Raw genomic sequence first — 19,744 nt, 5'->3', positions numbered from 1 at the left:
CTTCAGTAACATCTGCTCTTCTGGAGATTTGTGTTGATCCATAGGAAAATGTGAGCAGACATGTGGGAACTGCTCAGAGCCCGAAATTGAAGGTAAAAGTTGATTTTTACATTCTACTTCCTGTATTTCAAATTGGCAATAAATATGCTAATTATTTTAATTTTATGATTTCAGTGAAAATTAAAGATTGCCATATAAGCTCCACAGTTTTATACACACTCGGTGCTGCTGTGTCCGTTGGTCTCATCGTCCTTTTTATTTATCTGAGGACTGAGCAGAAGAAAAACCTTTGTGGCTGTTGCACTGGTAAGAAACACGTCTCTTAAATGTCTTAAAGTTACTTGAGAAGCATTTTGGGCAAATTTACTTCACTTGTGTACTTTTCTTTCACCAAACAGCTCGTTTTACTCTGCTGTTTTTATTTCTCTTATTTTTAAAACAGCTGCCGTACTCAGTTGCACAACAGGCGCGAGTGACGAGGACACTCAGCCGGTGAGGATCAGAACAATCAAAAGCGTTATAGACGTGTAAATACTGATTTTTGATTAACATGGAGATTTTTCCCTGTGTCTGCTCAGACAGAAGAGGAGATGTGTTATTCTGCTCCAGTCTTCACCAGGAGCAAAGCTCAACCAGACAGAGGTCGTCTCAAAGACAAAGAAACAGTCTACTCTGAAGTGAGGACCCCCGTGAGAGGAAATTAATGCAAATGTAGGAAACACATTGTTTATTAAGACAATTCAAATGAAATTACACACAGTACAAATATGGCGACGTTATCGCTCAGCTTTTCAGAGTTTTAAGAGCTGCTTTGTATCCATAGAAGGACCGATTTAAAATTTAAAATTGGTCCGGTCAGGTTTGATCAGTTCTGCTCCTCTCAACCTGAAATTGTTTCTTAATATTGTTCATTGTATTATTGTGATTATTGTAGATTTTTCTTTTTAGCAGTTTTGGTGTTTTATTTCTATATTGTCTTTTTTGTAGGTTTGTTAAACTGTTCTGAAACTTGCTCAAATAAATGCTGGTGTGTCCCAGCAAAAGCATTTATGTTATTATAAACCAGAATTAACTAAAAGTTTGCTTTAGTGTGTTTAATAAACGGCTAAAACGTACCTTTTATGTTTTGTTCCAGATTTTTCCCAATAATTTAGTTCATTTGTAAGGCAGCCGTTAATAAGTTACTATGTATATAAGTAAAATAGACATTTGGTTGACAATGAACAGATGCATCCGATAAACACGGAAATTGAAACCTATGAAACTGTCTAAACCACATAATTGTCTGTCAAACCATTGGCCTAGAATATAAATTAAGTGAAAAAATGTTCAACTATTCTTTATATCCACTGGAGGTCTGGACATCCGCAGACATTGGTCTAGTATTAAAGCACCGTGTGGCTAGCTTTATAAGAATCTTTTATGTGAGCTGATTAGATCAAAAAATTATAATAATTAATAATTATAATGCAATCCTAGTTTATCATTTGTTTAATAATTCTGCACATCAGGATGTCACCAGACTTTGATGGACTGCCTATTAGATTGAGCCACATCAAACAGACCTACTGGTTCCAGTTCAGGTTCAAAAACCTGCTGCAAGTTTAAGCACAAATGCGTAATTGTTGGTGCTGCAGTACAATTTGAATATGTACTGTAGCGTGATGTCTCCCCCTCGTGGTAGATGAAGTCATTACACCACTTGTTTTTCCATTTCGCTTAAACAGACTTGTATATTATTGTTCTTTGAATTTTAAATCTAAATATTTTTGTGCTGAACGTGTCTATTGTCTTTCTAACCCCCCTCTATTGCACCTCTTCCTCTCTCTACCAGTTGGGTTAAAGGAAACAGGGTCATTTCATGGTTTCTGCCTCACCACACTTGCCTCAAGGAGAGAGTTTGTTCATTCTTAATATTATTCTATATTAAATACATGTAATTATTAGTAAATTAGTTTAAATTAAATTGGTTTGAAGTGTAGGTGATCTTATTGGATGTGCTAAAACACAAACCAAAATCTCTTCTAAACATAATTTTGGGTTACTGCTGTAAATTTCTGGTTGGCGAGTCAGGGAGCTAAAATTCAATGAATTCCCTTCACCATCAAAACTAAATACTCTCAGATTTAAGAAAAGGGAAATGTCATCACAGTGCTTTTACTTTAAAAATAAAAACTCTGCTTCAGTTTCAGAGGTTGGAAAACGAGCTGATATCACTTCCCTGTGCTCTTACTGAGAACCAAGCACACTGTGATGAAACTGTTTCCTTCATCTGATCATTTGAGCAGCACCTTTAACCCGTGAGACGCGACAGGCGCACTAAGTAGAAAATGCTGATTCTATTTTATATCCTCCTCTTTCCTGTCAGATTTGGGGGTAAGTAACACAGGAAACTACATTTTTTTTACTAATTAGGTCCAAGAATCTGCTCTTTGCTCTGTCCTTTTGGAGAGATCAAACACATTTTCCTATGTTGGGTGTATTATTTGCCTTTACAGGATGCACAATAACAACATTGAGACCAAGAATGTAACTGTTGGAGAGACTGTGAGACTGAAGTGTCCCCGCAAGACGTCAGCACTCCTCTCATGGATCAGAGTTATTCCTGGAACCTTACCTGAACTCCTCGGAAATAATCTCATCATACAAAAGATTCTCACTTCCAAACCAAAATGGAATCAGGATCATTGATTTGGTTATTAAAAACCCACGTGTGGATGATACTGGAGTTTATTTCTGCATGACGGAGAGAAAAGTGCATTTTTGAAAAGAGTAGACCTAACAGTAGTAGGTGAATATCTGCTGGTTTGGACATAGTTCATCTTTGGAAACTCACAGTTCATTTATCAGAATTCATTGTGCCTAATTTTGTCTCAGAATCCGAAGTTGATGGTGTCCCCACGGCTCATCCCTATGATCCGACCCCTTGGAGAACGCTCTGTGCTCCTCCAGTGTCCCGTCCTCTCTGACTCCGAGAACCCAACGTCTCTGGATGACCTCAACAGCCGCTGCTGTGGCTCCAGATCTGTTGGGCCATTTTTCAGTTTTCATTGCAAGAAACAACGTGGAAGTGGATGAAAACAACTTAAACAGATCCAGAAACAGCGTCTTCAGTAACATCTGCTCTTCTGGAGATTTGTGTTGTTCCGTAGGAAAATGTGAGCAGACATGGGGGAACTGCTCAGAGCCCGAAATTGAAGGTAAAAGTTGATTTTTACATTCTACTTCCTGTATTTCAAATTGGCAATAAATATGCTAATTATTTTAATTTTATGATTTCAGTGAAAATTAAAGATGGCCATATAAGCTCCACAGTTTTATACACACTCGGTGCTGCTGTGTCCGTTGGTCTCATCGTCCTTTTTATTTATCTGAGGACTAAGCAGAAGAATAACCTTTGTGGCTGTTTTGCACTCTGGTAAGAAACACGTCTCTTAAATGTCTTAAAGTTACTTGAGAAGCATTTTGGGCAAATTTACTTCACTTGTGTACTTTTCTTGCACCAAACAGCTCGTTTTACTCTGCAAAGGAACTGCTTGTAAAAGTCAGTGTTGATCCTGCAATCAACAGGTTAAAGACATGATAACAGCCATACATAATGTTTAATAATGATGATTGTCCATGTTTTCTCCCAGACCAGTGAGGAGCAGGATTTGGTTTCGCCATTCCAAACATTGCTCTCGAAGAAAATCAGTGAGAAATGATGATACAGAGAAGGAAGAAAGAAGCATCTACTCTGATGTCAGGGAATACTCTGGAGGGGCTTGATTAAGGCTGACTTCTACATTATACTTCATTTACCATATTTTTGGTCATTTCCTTCATTAACAAATGAAATTGTGTGCAAAGAGATGCTGTGTTTTACGTATTTAACTCACTGTAACTAAATGCCACGCCTCTCTGGGGGCAGCAGGGGAAAGTTGACTGTACCTAAAGGCAAAATTGGTGGCTGATGTTATTGTGACGTTGTGGCCAGGACGAGGAACGACTCAGACTGAGCAGATGGTTTTAAAAACGTCTTTATTCCGCATCCACCAGACAATACTAAATGGCGCTTCGAACAGTGCATCTAATGAAGGGACTAACCACGCCCATCACCCCATGCATCACCTGGGTGTGAGATACACCCCTATGTGTCCCGCCACAATGTAACTCAGTTTAACGCCTGCTTTAGCTGATACCTTGAAGTATCCACTGATAACTCACACATCATCAGCACATGGTGAATATTTAAATGGGGGATTGGTGACAAATGGACCACCCCAACGTTTCCCTAAAATGGTGTTGTTGTTGATTCAGTTCATTCACACACAAAAAAAACCTGTTTAAGAGTTGCTTTACGACCACTTTAATGATTTTTGGGGGACCAAATTAACTACAATAATCGTCATTTTTGGGGGGTTTGGGTTTTTTTGGCATACCATCTCATAACAAAAATAAATGACAATAAAATGAGAATTCTATGTGAAAACGGATCCAATGAGTTTGGTATATATATATTTTATTTATTTATTTTGCAGTAAACCAGTACTTAGTTCCCCTCAGACTGAAACTTAGATTCTCGCATCATTTCCTGATGTGTGCACATTTGCCATTCTGCTAATTCTGCCCACATATATAACCACATGTCTACAATCGTTGCAGTTTTTTCAGAGTCACCACTCCCACATTAGGTCCACAGCAAAGACGCATCCATTTTGTCATCCTGGGTGAAATACCTCTTGAATGATTTTCTTATTTCTTTCTATTTCTATATAAGTCTTTTCAGCCTCTGACACCAGAGTAAATGCACTCTGGGGGTAACTCCCCCTTTGCTGCATGCCTTTTCTTTCTTGAGGGGAAATTCAGCGTTACATAGCTCTCTTCTCTCAACTCGCATCCTGAAAATAATCAACACACGTAAATCTCCAATGATGACGTGTAAATCTGAGGCGGTGTCCAAAATCAACCCCTATACCCTCTATAGTGAGGAACTCAATGTATCCACTGTGACACAGCACCAGTGCGTGTTTGATATTTGTTCATTTGTAGGGAGAAAATAAAATTACTCAACACTGATGTCGCTGTGGTACATAGACATTAAGTGTCTGCAACTTTGGCTGCAACAAATATAGTGATGCATTTGGGCATTTGTGGTGAAAGCTATGCATTACTTGTTTCATTGTTGCAGGATATATCATGACTGACCTCCAACTGTAGCCTTGAGTAACACATTTGTTATACACAAGCATATACATTTGACAAAAGTTGAATCATCATCACTCAACCATGTAAACAAAATTTACTTTTGGGGGTTTTTTTAAGTTATTTGCTGGGCCTTGGGCCCCCCAGTGGTCACAGAGGTCCTAAGCAGGAGGAGGAGAGGGAAGCGAGCATGCACGCAAAGGCATCACTAAAGATGCAAAGTGGAACAGAGGGTAAGTCCACAGTGGTTGGTGACACTGTGATTTTCTTTCAGAACCTGTTTATAAGCATGAGTTTGTCTTGAAAGGTAAAATAAAACAGATTTGCTTCCTAGGAACAATTTTAGAGTCGTTCCTTTTGTTGTCAAATGAACACACATGTATCTCCAGGATTTTAATCACAGACCAAGGAAAAACTGCATCTTTGCCTAGTTAACGCTCCCTACCCTTTCATCCAATATATGCTGCCACAAGTCGTCATTCGCTAAGGAATTTCCTTCTGTTTCCTACAAAGATGAAACCCAATTTTATATAAAACAGACCTGTCTTCTGTTTCACCATCCGCTCCATCTCTACCATCACTCACCTCACTCACTCTCTGTCTGGAGGACATAAAGGCATGAATGAGCCAGAACTTTCTCCTGAATAACTTGTTCATGCCTTCATCTCTTCCAGGCTGGACTAATGCGACTCACTCCTGATAGGAACCAAAATCTCCTGAAAACTTGAGTCTATTCAGAACAGAGCTGCAAGACTCCACCAGTGCATCCACACTAACGCTCCCGACCTCAAAGAGCTGCTCATTCTGAACAACACAACACGCTCCCTCGGCTCAAAATCCTCACCATGAGGGACCCGGGGCCTCTTTGCAGGTCCCCACAGACACAATTTATTAAAAACAACTTTTAAAGACTTTTCCCCCCCATACATATGTGACTGCCTTTCATGCATTTATGTTTTATGATGGATTGTTTGGCACTTTTTGATTTTTATTTATTTCTTTTATTATTTATGTATTTATCTATTATTATTAGTACTACTACTACTAATAATAATAATAATAATGTTATTGTTATTATTAACTCCATGACATACTTTGATAAAGAGTCAGCCTGGTTAATATATAGGGTATGATTCATTTCACATTATCCACACATATATTTACCTCCAGATGATCCTCAGCTGAGCTGTGGGGGTCACCAGTCGTGAGGACTGCTGGTTTTCCTATTAAAGAAAGCATCAGTGCTAAAAAAGCTTTATTCAAAAAATCAAATAAATGTTGATTTTGAATGACAATTCAGTGAAAACGATGGACCTACGCTTACTGCAGATGATTAAAGCAGCCAGCAGCAGCACGCAGCAGACGGACAGTATTCCGATCACAACAACGAATTGGACCCGTGCATCTGCTGGAAATGGAAACCATCACTCATTTCACGTGTGTTTTCTATAAAATCATTATAAGGAACCAAGAATAAGAACTGAAACAACAGCGAATGTAACCTAACAGTTCCATACACACAGTAACACAATATATTTATATATAATTGTGCCACAAATGATAATAGCACAGTTTGTTCAGTCAATTCAAAAAATGTTTCCAACTTTAACCCAATACCAGCAAATCCAGCATCATTCCTGCCACCCAACCCATATTACTCCTTTACATGTTAAATAAAATTGATGAAGATGGGAGATCTTTTTTGTTGTTGTTTTTTTAGGTCTGCAGCACTAATTACCTCGAATAAACTGAAAACACGTTCACAATAGCGCAGTAGAGCTTTGAGATGCTTCGGATGTTTTTACCAAGTAAATTATTGCATAATCACCACACTCCTGCTTATCTGAGAACCGCCTTGCAAAAGTCCAAAGAGAACAAAAGAAGGACAACACTGCAAATTATCCAGCCAACCTCATCAAAACTATACAAGAAAAATTGGTTAATTGTCAGTAAATATATTAATACAGGTAATATTAAATATGTTTCCTTTACTTGGCAGCTGCGTGGTTCCTCCACCAAAAAGGATCTGCCCACACATGTCCACTACGCAGTAGTAGTACGTTCCTTTATCAGAGACGTTGACCGTTTTGGACAAAGTATAGAAACAGCTTCTTTCCTCCCCTTCACAGCTGCTGTGGCTGGGTGTGTAAATGATACTGGGGTGGGATTCTCCTGACCCCAGTCTGATCCAGTACACATTGTCTTCAGCTGGACACGTGTGCCGTTTTTTTTCCTTCTTGGAGTGGAGCGAGCACTGGAGAGTCACCGACCCACCCGGGTGGACTGATTTGCTTTGTTTCACCTGTAGCGAGTTCTGACCTTTGTGGTCTGGGTGAAGTGGATGGAAAAGAGAAAGCATGTTATTCTCAACTCACCAGAAAAAAGACTCAGGTGTGGTCTTACGTTACCGTTCACAATCAAAACTGTTCCGTTGGTAAATGACATTTCGTACGCTGTTCCTGCTTGACACAAGTATGTCGCTTCATCTTCTTTGGAAGCGTTTCTGATCTTAAAAAGATGCAGAGAATTCTCTGTGGTTGCTGTAAATCTTGGTGTGTTAAACTGTCCTCGGAGCGACACTTTGCTGTAGCCACTTGCAAATGTCTGAGCTAAGTAACCGAACTTTATTTTGTGTAAGAAAAACCCAGTTACATCAGAAGAACCTGGACATGTCAAGGTGACATTATCGCCCTGGTTAACCACACGCACAGGGATCTTGTGAGGAACGTCTTCATTTTGAGCTGGAGGCAATGAAAAAACACAGAAGAAACAAAGCAAATTAGTATCTACCTGTTTCGATCTTTTAACTGGAATTATATTGGTTGCAGTCATTTCAACATAAAAAAGGGCACTTACATAACCTACTGAGGAGAATCAGAGCAGCCAGACCTCCAATCATGTGATGCAGCATCTTTCTCTTGCACAATTGGTGTGGTAGCTCACTAACAGTCCTCTCGATATGGGAACGCTTACAGTGTAACTATTCTGATTGGCTGAAAAGCAGGAAATGTGTTTTTTGTAAATATGCCCATCACATTTTCAGACTACAGACTCTTTAATTCGTCTTTGCTGATGCGGTTGAGGGTAAACCATAACGCACAAGCATTCAATATAAAATCAATATAAAATCTGAGCATGAGAAGCATTTTATGTGATCTTTGTTATTGTGGTTTAGTCCTTGTTACTACTTTTAAAATTCATAATCCAACATGCGGAACCTAAAAGTTGATGGAGGGCAGAGGCAGAATCAAGTCAACAAAGCATGCAATCTAGCAGGTATTTAAAAGGTGTAATGTCGCCCTGCTGGTGATTTGCTGTGCATGCACTGAGAAAATACAATTCCAAAGAATCAAAATCAAAACTTCCTTTGGTGTCCATTTGAGGTTTAAGTTTTCGGCCCTAAAGTAGAGCCGCAACTCGAAACATGAAGAGCAGTTCACAAGGTTTATATACAGTTTCATCAAAAAGCAAAGGCTTAGTCCAATTTGTTAAAAACACAGAAAAAGGGTGCAACATTAATGACTGGAAATGACTGTCTGATGCTGATCATGAACGAGACACTGTGGGAAATATCGGGAGGGGAATGAGTCCCTCAATGACACTAATTTTAAATTTTAAGGTCTTTTTTGCACAATCTGGGGCTCATCGTTAAAAACATTAACTTGATGACATAATTCATATTCACTCACAGAAATAAGTGTTTAAATCCTCAGAGAGAGAATAAGTCCTTTGGTATATTGCACACCCTTAACATGACCCATAAGTGAATTTTTAAACAAAGTATCTTCACAACATTTTAAGTCAAACTGTCACCTTTATTTTGGAATCTTCACACGTAAAAGCACATCACATCACCAGCATCACTATATAACTGCTCTGGCTCTTCTGCTTCTTGTGACATCCTTTGATGTCAGGAAATGAAAGAAGAACCCAAATACCTCTCACACTCGATGCTCAGAAATAAACCCATGGGCTCAAATCCAAATTAATTTGACAATAAAAAAAAGTCTGTCAGAGACTGGGTTGAGGAACAGAGGGGTCTTGGTTCAAGGCCCGGTGCCTACAAAACAAGTGTTCTGGTAGTAGGGCCAGGTGTCAGGACACATTTGGAGTGTAGCCGGGGTACCCTTGAGCAAGGTAATGCACCTCCAAATGCTGCAATGAGCTGGCAACTCATTCAAGCAAGTAGCGATAGGCCCCCTGTGAAGAAAAGGAAGGAATGAAATGAAATCAGATATTTCATTTGTCAGTTTGTGGTTGTTTAGGATGAAACATGCACATCAGCCCAGATAAGATATTCAAAGGTTATTTTCAAATAACCTTTTACTGTCTTTTAGCAAAAAACCTACCACAAATAAATAAAATAACTACAGCCAAAATACTTGATAATTAAATTAAACACATTATACTGCATTGCATCTTTTCTCCACCTTGAGGTGGTGGCCCAACCATGTGTGCATGCGTGCATGTGTGTGTGTGTGTGTGTGTGTGTGTGTGGTGTGTTGGGGGACGTTAGACCAGGACTATCATTTTGAGTCACATGTGCTATAGCTGAGAAGAAAGACTAGATTTTTTGTAGAAGTGGGGAAGTAATATTCATTTATCCTCACAATAAGATGTGCCTGGCCTTTTGATTCTTTACTTGTGCTTGTTGGTTATTTTTGACACATTTCCTACTGAAATGGAAGTTACTATATTAAATTTGTCATTTAGAAAATCTAAAGTTCATCTATCACTTCAGCTGCACTGAACTATATTTGATGATCTCATGACCTAGCAAGCATATCACAAGCATCTATTTTTAAGAAATCATGATTAACAGATCAATTTCAGTTGCACATTACTGTGAATTACTATCAACTCCCACCAGCTATTTTTTTTACGGCCCTTGCACTGTCAGCCCCTGAAGGTGCACCTCACAGGAATTTAAATTTGAGTCATTGTTGTCCATTTTTTTCCTGCCAGTACAAATAGGCAAGTTTTGTAATTCATAATCCAAGTTAAAAATGCATTGTTACTATTTATATTTATACATTTTTGTTTTTGGTAAGGAAAAAAATAAGTTTCCATTTCGACTGCATGCCTTGCCCAACTGACAAACATCGGTCTGTGGTATTTGCTTCTCATCACCTTTGAAAGAAACAAGCCAGAGGTAAAAAAGTAGACTGCGGTTGGCTGCATGTCTTTCTTTTACCAGAACCCATATGACTTGCTCAACAGGATACTGGCCCCAACAAATGCCTCAAACAATTTTAGTACATGCGGTTAACATTGTGCAGCTCTGACCTTTTAGTGAGTTGACCTTAATCAGTATAGACAAAAGAAAAGATTTATCAGCTCAAAATTTACCCTCTGCCTCTTCAGTTAACCCATTCATAGCATTAGATAACATCTGCTAAAACTATTAGTGGGTGTAGGTGAAGGACAGCTGCACCAGTGGTCCAAGGATCAAAAATCAAACTAAGTAGACAGATGATGAAACATTTTTGACATGTTTTTTGTTACGCCTGTTCGCCATAAAATCTCTCTGTTGGGAATTTAAAAATAATAAAAATTGCAATTCTTGAAACATCTGAGAAGCAGTTTTATTTTCATATGCTTTAAAAAGAAGTAGACCCTAAAGCCTCATTATGACCAAACCCACCACAAATGTGTGAATTTTCCATGGTCCTTTGTCACCGTGCAAGTGAGAAAGAGAGCAAGAAAGAGAGAAAGAGTGTATGTGTGTGTGGTGTGTGTGTGTGCGTGTGTGAGGGACAGAGAGAGAGAGAGAGAGAGCGCAGTGACAGTCCAAATGCAAATGAATAATTGAGTTTCATTTTTGCTGTGGTGCAGGTGTGAATGTGATGTACAATAACAATAACAATTGTGTAACTAAGAAAGTATCAAGGAAACCATGCAATAAAAAAAAAAAAAATGACATGTGGTCATGCTCTGGAATACAGATGTACTATTATAATGTTTGTCTATTTCATAGTCATGATACTCAAAAAAGGTTGTTTCTGCAGTGCACATATCACTAAGCACATTGTTTCATAGGCCTGGTTTGCAATTTACCAAGTTTACAGTGGCGGTGCAACTCTTTAGTGTTGCTTCCTTTTGCAGAGCGAGTGGAGGTGTGCTGTTGAGACTTTATTTGTATCTGTACACATCTACTCATGACTGATTATCTGTGCAGGCCACAAGACTTTTGCTCAGAAAGTCTCTCATGTACCCACCAAAGTAAAAGTGGGTTAATATTTACTAATGTTAGAAGTCATAAAGCGCAACGTCGCAGCTATATTTGTGTGGTGGTAAATAGCACCACACCCTGTCCTTTGTCTGTGGTTGAGGTGAGCTAGTTAGAAACCTTGATCCCTATTCTGTCAGCGGTTGCACGTGTTTTCTCGGCGAGTGAGAGTTTCTGCAAAATGTCTACCTGGAAAATCACAGTGATGCACTGCAAATGGTGTCTGTGCAACTTCTGGCATTTCCAAGTTTCAGCATTCAGTCTAGACACAAAAATCTGCTCAAAAAAGCGGAGACCCGGGAAGCCTGTTTGGATTCTCTGTGGCCTTGCACCAGCAGCAGAACCCTACCAGGAGGAACCTGTGAGTACAAAACAGCCTCAGTTGTCTTTGAATACACACGTCTCACCAATTGAGGTGTTTTGTCCAGATTGCTGGTGGGAGCTCCACGAGCCAAACATCAGAACCAGGTCAATGTTACCGGTGTTGTTTACCAGTGTGACCTTGCAACAACATCTGAACGCTGTGAGCCCATTGAGTTTGAATAAAGGATGCTGCTGGAAATATGGGCCATTTTCGCTTGCTGTGATGGTTGGGGGGGGTTCTCTTGGTGATTTGTACTTTACCAGTACACCAGTGATTTGTACTTTACCAGTACAAATTGAATTGTATGAATTGTCCAATATTTCACTAGGGTTTGAGTTTTTATTAAGGAACACAAGGGCTTGTGTTGCAGCTTAAGGTTCATCTTATAATTTAGGTCAGGAAAGGGTCAAAACTCTTTATCTGCTTATAGTTCAAAAACAAGTATGAGAAAAAAACAGTTCCTGATTTTAAATTTAAACTCCTCAGTGGTTTTATTTTCTAGAGTTCCTTGAAAGTAGAGGAATAGACGGCCAGTGGATGGGAGTAAGAGTAACAAGTCAAGGTCCTGGGAAAAATGTAATGGTGAGTAACACAACCTGAAAGAATAAAGCAAAACCTGGAAAACTGAAAACCGGTCTCACCTGTTTCTTATCTGTCTCTGTAGATGTGCGCCCATCGTTACCAGCAATGGGTCCCAGATGTTTGTGGCTCACCTATTGACAGGCCAGTGTTACCTCTTAGGAGATGACCTGCAGGCACAGGTCCAGACGCAAGATAAGACGTGGAGGAGGGTGGTTTGTGACTCTGAACATCTCAGCAATTTCCGGAACAACCACCATTGGTTTGCATATTGCCAACAGGGCATGTCATTCTAATATTTATAATAATTTTATGTGATTTATCAGGAATCGTACGCATGGAGGCTATAGACGACTTTCCATTTCCAATTGATGACCCACGGGAGACCGGAGATATTGACCACTTTAATCCCGAGCTTATTCCTCTCCTGAGGAACAGCTACCTGGGTTGGTTTTGAGTTTGGTCTTACTCTTTTCCCATTGAATGAAAGTTATAGTTTCACTAATAAGTGTAATGGGTCTGTCCTCCAGGATTCTCCATTGATCTGGTCTGGCTCTTATCAGGAAGGGTGAGCTGACCATCGTTTCAGGGCTCCCAGAGGAGGTTACAGTGGTCAGGTGGCCTTTCTTAGGCCAGACCCTAGAGAAGAAACACTTGTCTGTGGAGTTGGTCCTCTCTGGTCCGGGTCTAGCCTCTTCTTTTGGATATGATGTGGTGCTGTAGCTGATTTCAACGGTGATGGGTAGGTTTATTTAGAACAATATCTATTAATTATCTTTTATTTATCCTCCGAGACCTTCAACTCTCTCCCAGCCTCTTTACAGTCAATGATGGTATTACTGTACAATTCACCTAACAATCAATATTGACATTAGTGGCTGTTTTTTTCTTTTCCAAAGATGGGAGGACCTTGCTGTAGGGGCACCACAGTTCTATAAGAAAGATGAGTTAGTTGGAGGAGCAGTATATATATATATTAACGACATGGGAGAAAACTGGGAGAAGATCGCTCCAATTCAGCTTCTTGGACAACAAAGCTCCATGTTTGGACTCGCCGTGGAAAACATAGGAGACACCAATCAAGATAATTATGAAGGTTAAGTCATTTTAATATAAAAACGACGGACACACTGAAACGTCAACCACAGAGCTGGCAAGGAGCCGTCAAAGCAAGACGAAACCTAGTAAACAGCGACCTCTGCGGTCATGTGTGACAACTACAGGCTGATAATCTAGCTGAAAAAGAACTGCAGTATATTTAAATACAAATCACACGCTTAAGACAATGCCACGGACCAAAAAACTAATATCGTGTATGTTACTGTTGTTTCCATTGTTAGATATTGCTGTTGGAGCACCATATGATGGGTCTGGCCGAGTGTATCTTTACTGTGGCTCGTCAAACGGTATCAACACAAAGGCAGCGCAGGGTAGGGACGTAAATATGGAAGCCTGGAAGGGACATTTCTGCCGAAAGGGAGATTGAATGTTCTCTTTTCTTCAAGTGCTCTCATCCAGATCCAGATCTGTGACGCTGTTTTGGATATTCACTGTCCGGGAACTTGGACGTGGACGATAATCTGTACCCTGATTTGGCTGTAGGATCTCTGTCCGATTCTGTCTTTGTTTATAGGTATTTAAAAACTTAAGCACGTGGAGATGAAGACAATTGAATTGAAATGATCAACAGTCTTTCTGCGGCTTCCAGCGCGAGGCCCGTGGTCCGTGTCAGCAGCACCCTGCGAGTTACACCGGATAAAATAGACATCACAAAGGAACAGTGTGATAAACGTACATGGTATGGTATAAACGCAAACGATACATGACATGACAACATGAGCACCTTTGATCGGGTGTTCTTTTGCACTTGTACAGTTATTTTACAGCTCAAGCGTGTTTTTCTTACATATCACACTCGTCTTTTCAAGTTTCTCTCTATTTGATTGACTGAAGATGCTACTTAATAGGAGTAAAACAGCGTGAAGTGATATTTTAAAAAATGCATTTACATGATATCTCTTAAAGGCTGCTTAACTGAATCGTCTGCTGCATCCACATGCATTAATTTTCTCCCCTTTGCAGTACTCAATTACACTTTTGAGGCTGATATTAGGAAGAGCAATGTCAGGCTTCCTCCCAGAGTGGGTTTTCTGGGGCTTCCTCGAGTGAAGCTGGAGCTGCCGGGGCAGGATATGGAAATCTGTACTGACATCAAGCTCAGACTCCTGGTACTCTTTTCTTGTGTTACAAGACCCATCATCTGGTTCACAGACAAAGATGACTATGACCACTTCTCTTGCAGCGGGATTTCAAAGACCGGCTACACTCTATCCCCGTCTCAGTTACTATGTCTCTGGGGAGTTCCACTCAATGGACCAGTGGGCAGGTTACACCCATACTGGACCGCTTTCAGCCCAATAACAAGGTCTCAGAGGTACACAAATCTTGACCATTTAAATTTAGAAAGCGCCTTTGTCCACAAGAGCATATTAGAACCTTTGAAAGAGTAACAAATGACCTCTGCCCTGTGTGTTTTTGACAGATCACCCTCCTAAACAGAGGCTGCGGCAGCGACAACATTTGCCAAAGCAACCTCCATCTACAGTATGACTTCTGCTCCAGACAAACAGAAAATGGCAAAAGCGTGTTCAGATCGCTCAGCGGGTAAGACGAGGCACCACAAGCCCAATGGAACAGATCTACAGCTGAGCATGATTGGACGCTCTGTCCTTCTGTCAGAGAGGATGGTGTAGCAGTCATCACTCCAACTGAGGAAGACATCGCTTTGGAGCTGACAGTGACCAACTGGGGCGGGGATGACGCCCACCAAACTCGCTCAATCATCAGTCTGCCAGACACTCTCCGTTACTCTGATATTGTCAGCACAGCTTCGGTGAGTGCCGGAGGATTTAGGAACCTTTGTAAGTTACCAGAGCGGACGACATGCTGCAGCTGTAAAACCAAATCATCTTTCATCACCCTAGGAGCCAAAGGTGGACTGTACAGTCAATGACAAAGGGACTCTAATAGACTGTGGACTGGGAAACCCAATCCAGAGAGATGCAGAAGTCAGTCCCACAGAATTTCCTCACCAGTTTCTCTTCTATCCTCACTTTCTTCTTCCTCCCTGTAGGTTACATTCTGTGTGATGCTAACAACATCAGGCATCTCTTTGAGTACAAAGGCTGTGAATATCACTCTGCAGCTTCAAACGTAAGTGATCAGAGACCGGCATAAGTTATTGATCAGTGAGCTATACTCTACATGAATGTGAATAATCTTTCAGAACCAGCAGGCAGGACTTAAAACCAGTTGAGGCGGTGGCCAAAGTATTTTTTGAACTAAAACTGCAATTATACGGGTAAGTGTGCATCATTACCTCATTGTTTGTCATTTAATAACGCAAATGAAATGTTTTCTTTCATTGTTATGTGCTTTTTGGAGGTCACAGAAGTCAAATGTGTTTTTAATTATCTGAAGATGCAGAACAAGATCTTCAGATGCAATGTAATATGCAAAACTGATAATGAATTTGAGGTTGAGCTTGCAAAAGGTTCATTTTGTCCATCTCAAGTGTCCTTTGGCCAAAGCTTGGAGGGTAAGAGCACCATAAAATCGGCAGAGGATATCGGAGCTGCAGTTCAGTATGAATTTATGGTAAATCATCTTTTCCTCTACTTTTTCATACAACATATTAGGTTTACATCTGAAGCAAAAAGTCAAACCACGCTGTGATGTCTTATTCCGGCAGATAACAAATTTGGGTAGATCACTGAAATCCTTCACTAATGCTTCACTGAACCTCTTCTGGCCAAAGGAGAATTCTGCTGGGAAGTGGCTTCTGTACCTGAGTCACACCAGCAGTAAAGGTGTCCAGTCTGTGCCCTGCTCGCCTGTAAATGAGATCGATCACCTTAAAGATGTAAAGGTACCCAACACCTCTGCCTATTACTCAAACTGTTTTACACAACACTTCTGACCATCATTGAAAACCTGTGAAGTCTTAGCTCTCTGTTTCAGGATTACAGCTCATTTAATTATTTAATGATTACCGTGGATGCGACACTCAGTTTGACAAACTCTCCAGAAAACACTGGGCTAAAATCTGGCAGACTAAGCACACAGGTAAACACCAAAGATAGTAAAATCACACTCAGCTGCCTAACTGTGGGGAATAATCATTCCTATATTCACTTGAACGTCAACAGGTAAAACTGACAGTATTCATGGAGAGAGAGATCGAGTATTTCACCATAGTCGCCTGGTGGATCATCTTCCTCACTGTCACTGCGTTGCTTTTGTTGCTGGCAATGATGGTCTTCTTGTTGTGGATGGTAAATGAAATCATTTCTTAGTGGAGGCTTGAAAATTGCATTCATTTCAGCTATGCTGATGCACATATTAAAACACCAAGTTATTTAACAACGGTTACTCCATGTTAAAGACGGCCCTCCAAACTGCTGCAACATAATATTCTAAATATTGGCTACAAACATACATAATTATTTCTATGTTTTCTGTGTGATCAGCGTGGATGTATCCACTGGCCAACTCGGAATCAAAAACCCCAAGCTGAGGACCCAAACCAAGAAACTCTCCACCTTAAAGATGGGATTTCCTGAAGAAATTTACCTTTTTTTTTTTTTTTAAAGAAATTGAAGCGGAAAATATCACTCGTTTATTACCAAAAAACTGTTACAACATGAAAAAGGCTGTGCTATATTTCAATGTATGAGGAAGGTGCGAGAGGTGGGAAGAGATGGGGGAAAATGTTGAGAATGAATGAATACTGATCATAATGACTATGGATCAGAGAAAGCGTCCATGAGGACCATACTGATGCTTTAGTATCAACAGTGTTTTGTTTTTACAACAGTGTTCATTTTACCATATTTTTGGTCATTTTCCTTCATAAACAAATGAAATGTGTACAAAGAGATGCTGTCCTTTACGTATTTAACTCACTGTTAACTAAATGCCATGCCTCTCGGGGGCAGCAGGGGAAAGTTGACTGTACCTAAAGGCAAAATTGTGCTGATGTTATTGTGACGTTGTGGCAGGACGAGGAACGACTCAGACTGAGCAGATGGTTTAAACGTCTTTATTCCGCATCCACCAGACAATACTAAATGGAGCTTCGAACAGTGCATCTAATGAAGGGCTAACCACGCCCATCACCCCATGCATCACCTGGGTGTGAGATACACCCCTATGTGTCCGCCACAACGTAACTCAGTTTAACGCCTGCTTTGCCGTACCTTGAAGTATCCACTGATAACTAACACATCACCAGCACATGGTGAATATTTAAATGGGGGATTGGTGACAAATGGACCGCCCCAACGTTTCCCTAAAATGGTGTTGTTGTTGATTCAGTTCATTCACACATAAAAAAAACTGTTTAAGTTGCTTTACGGCCACTTTAATGAGCTTTGAGGACAAAATCAACTCAATAATCGGTCATTTTTGGGGGTTTGGGGTTTTTTGGCATACCATCTCATAACATTTAAAAAATAAATGACAATAAAATGAGAATTCTATGTGAAAACGGATCCAATGAGTTTTGTATATATATATTTTATTTATTTATTTTGCAGTAAACCAGTACTTAGTTCCCCTCAGACTGAAACTTCTGCTCATTCTGCCCACATTTATAACCACATGTCAACAATCTTTGTGGTTTTTTGTTGCAGAGTGATTATTCAGAGTCACCACTCCCACATTAGGTCCACAGCAAAGACGCATCCATTTTGTCATCCTGGGTGAAATACCTCTTCAATGATTTTCTTATTTCTTTCTATTTCTAAATTTCACATTCAAAGTCTTTTCAGCCTCTGACACCAGAGTAAATGCACTCTGGGGGTAACTCCCCCTTTGCTGCATGCCTTTTCTTTCTTGAGGGGAAATTCAGCGTTACATAGCTCTCTTCTCTCAACTCGCCATCCTGAAAAAAATCAACACACGTTAAATCTCCAATGATGACGTGTAAATCTGAGGCGGTGTCCAAAACCAACCCTATACCCTCTATAGTGAGGAACTCAATGTATCCACTGTGACACAGCACCAGTGCGTGTTTGATATTTGTTGATTTGTAGGGAGAAAATAAAATTACTCCAGCACTGATGTCGATGTGGTACATAGACATTAAGTGTCTGCAAACTTTGGCTGCAACAAATATAGTGATGCATTTGGGCATTTATGGTGATATCTAAGCATATCTTAACTGCAGCGCCCCCTAGAGTCACCTCCGCCTCCTCCTGAAGACTTCCTTATTTTTGTCAAAAACCAATGAATGAGAGAAAACAGGGGTTTGGTAAAATGTAAAATATGAATAACAATCAATGGTGCACATACAAATTAAGTTCACCTTGATGTTATTTAACGGTATTTGTATTTTACAATAACGTCCTCAACCAGTTCTATTATCTATTATATTAACACATTTCTATCCAGGAAAGCTCCTTCTCAGCAGCCTGTGAGGTCACAGCTCACAATAACATCAGCCAACATGAAACTTGAACCCTCATTTGTGTCGTTTCGGCTTCAATGTGGAGCACGGCTTCCTGGGCTGGACTGTGAATGTTCTGTTGTCTGTGTGTGTGTGTGTGTGTGTGTGTGTGAGGGGTGGGGGCAGTCTGTGAGAGGTTCCTCCACAGTAGTTTGATTACTGCTGAATTTCTACATATGAAGAGAAAAGAAAACTAATTGACAGATTCTTCCAAAGTCTGGTGTCCTCAGTGTTTGACCAACAATGAGCCACATCAAACAGACCTACTGGTTCCAGTTCAGGTTCAAAAACTGCTGCAAGTTTAAGCACAAATGCGTAATTGTTGGTGCTGCAGTACAATTTGAATATGTACTGCAGCATGTATGTCTCCCCCTCGTGTTAGATGAAGTAATTACACACTTTCTTCCCACTTCGCTTAAACATACTTGTATATTATTGTTCTTTGAATTTTAAATCTAAATATTTTTGTGCTGAACGTGTCTATTGTCTTTCTAACCTCCCTCTATTGCACCGCTTCCTCTCTCTACCAGTTGGGTTAAAGGAAACAGGGTCATTTCATGGTTTCTGCCTCACCACACTTGCCTCAAGGAGAGAGTTTGTTCATTCTTAATATTATTCTATATTAAATACATGTAATTATTAGTAAATTAGTTTAAATTAAATTGGTTTGAAATGTAGATGATCTCATTGGATGTGCTAAAACACAAACCAAAATCTCTTCTAAACATAATTTTTGGGTTATTACTGTAAATTTCTGGTTGGCTAAAATTCAAATGAATTCCTTCACCATCAAAACTACCGTAAATACTCTCAGATTTAAGAAAAAGGGAAATGTCATCACAGTGCTTTTACTTTAAAAACTTAAAAACTCTGCTTCAGT

The 19,744-nt window shown here is 40.0% G+C and overlaps 1 protein-coding gene, 1 long non-coding RNA gene and 1 pseudogene across 5 annotated transcripts in view; 2 read left to right on the top strand and 1 right to left on the bottom strand.

Annotated features, from left to right (window-relative positions):
- The window catches only part of LOC115252413 (uncharacterized), a 20,566-nt gene extending 20,082 nt beyond the window's left edge, over positions 1 to 484 (top strand). The window contains exon 3 of the long non-coding RNA XR_003890862.1: positions 443 to 484. This is a non-coding gene — a long non-coding RNA (uncharacterized lncRNA). The remainder of the gene's footprint in view (positions 1 to 442) is intronic.
- Positions 1 to 8,315, bottom strand: part of LOC115252402 (uncharacterized) — a 25,792-nt gene extending 17,477 nt beyond the window's left edge. Inside the window, exons 1-6 of one of the 4 annotated variants that reach the window (XM_029847448.1) lie at positions 8,041 to 8,171; positions 7,593 to 7,925; positions 7,177 to 7,512; positions 6,503 to 6,592; positions 6,349 to 6,407; positions 2,984 to 3,025 (exon numbers count right to left, since the gene is read on the bottom strand). In XM_029847448.1, the coding sequence (XP_029703308.1) occupies positions 2,999 to 3,025; positions 6,349 to 6,407; positions 6,503 to 6,592; positions 7,177 to 7,512; positions 7,593 to 7,925; positions 8,041 to 8,095 (900 nt within the window). In that variant the 5' untranslated portion in view covers positions 8,096 to 8,171 and the 3' untranslated portion in view covers positions 2,984 to 2,998. Of the gene's footprint in view, positions 1 to 2,983; positions 3,026 to 6,348; positions 6,408 to 6,502; positions 6,593 to 7,176; positions 7,513 to 7,592; positions 7,926 to 8,040 lie in introns of those variants that run through there. The other 3 variants (XM_029847445.1, XM_029847447.1, XM_029847446.1) reach the window with 3 other exon arrangements.
- A 4,378-nt stretch (positions 8,316 to 12,693) lies between these two features.
- LOC105418976 (integrin alpha-6-like) lies at positions 12,694 to 15,947 on the top strand (annotated as a pseudogene).
- Positions 15,948 to 19,744: the final 3,797 nt, after the last annotated feature.

This window comes from Takifugu rubripes, chromosome 14 (genome assembly GCF_901000725.2).
Source record: "Takifugu rubripes chromosome 14, fTakRub1.2, whole genome shotgun sequence".
Taxonomy (NCBI): Eukaryota; Metazoa; Chordata; class Actinopteri; order Tetraodontiformes; family Tetraodontidae; genus Takifugu; species Takifugu rubripes.
Note: the sequence above shows the minus strand (reverse complement) of the source record. Positions and strands in the feature narration are given on the sequence as shown.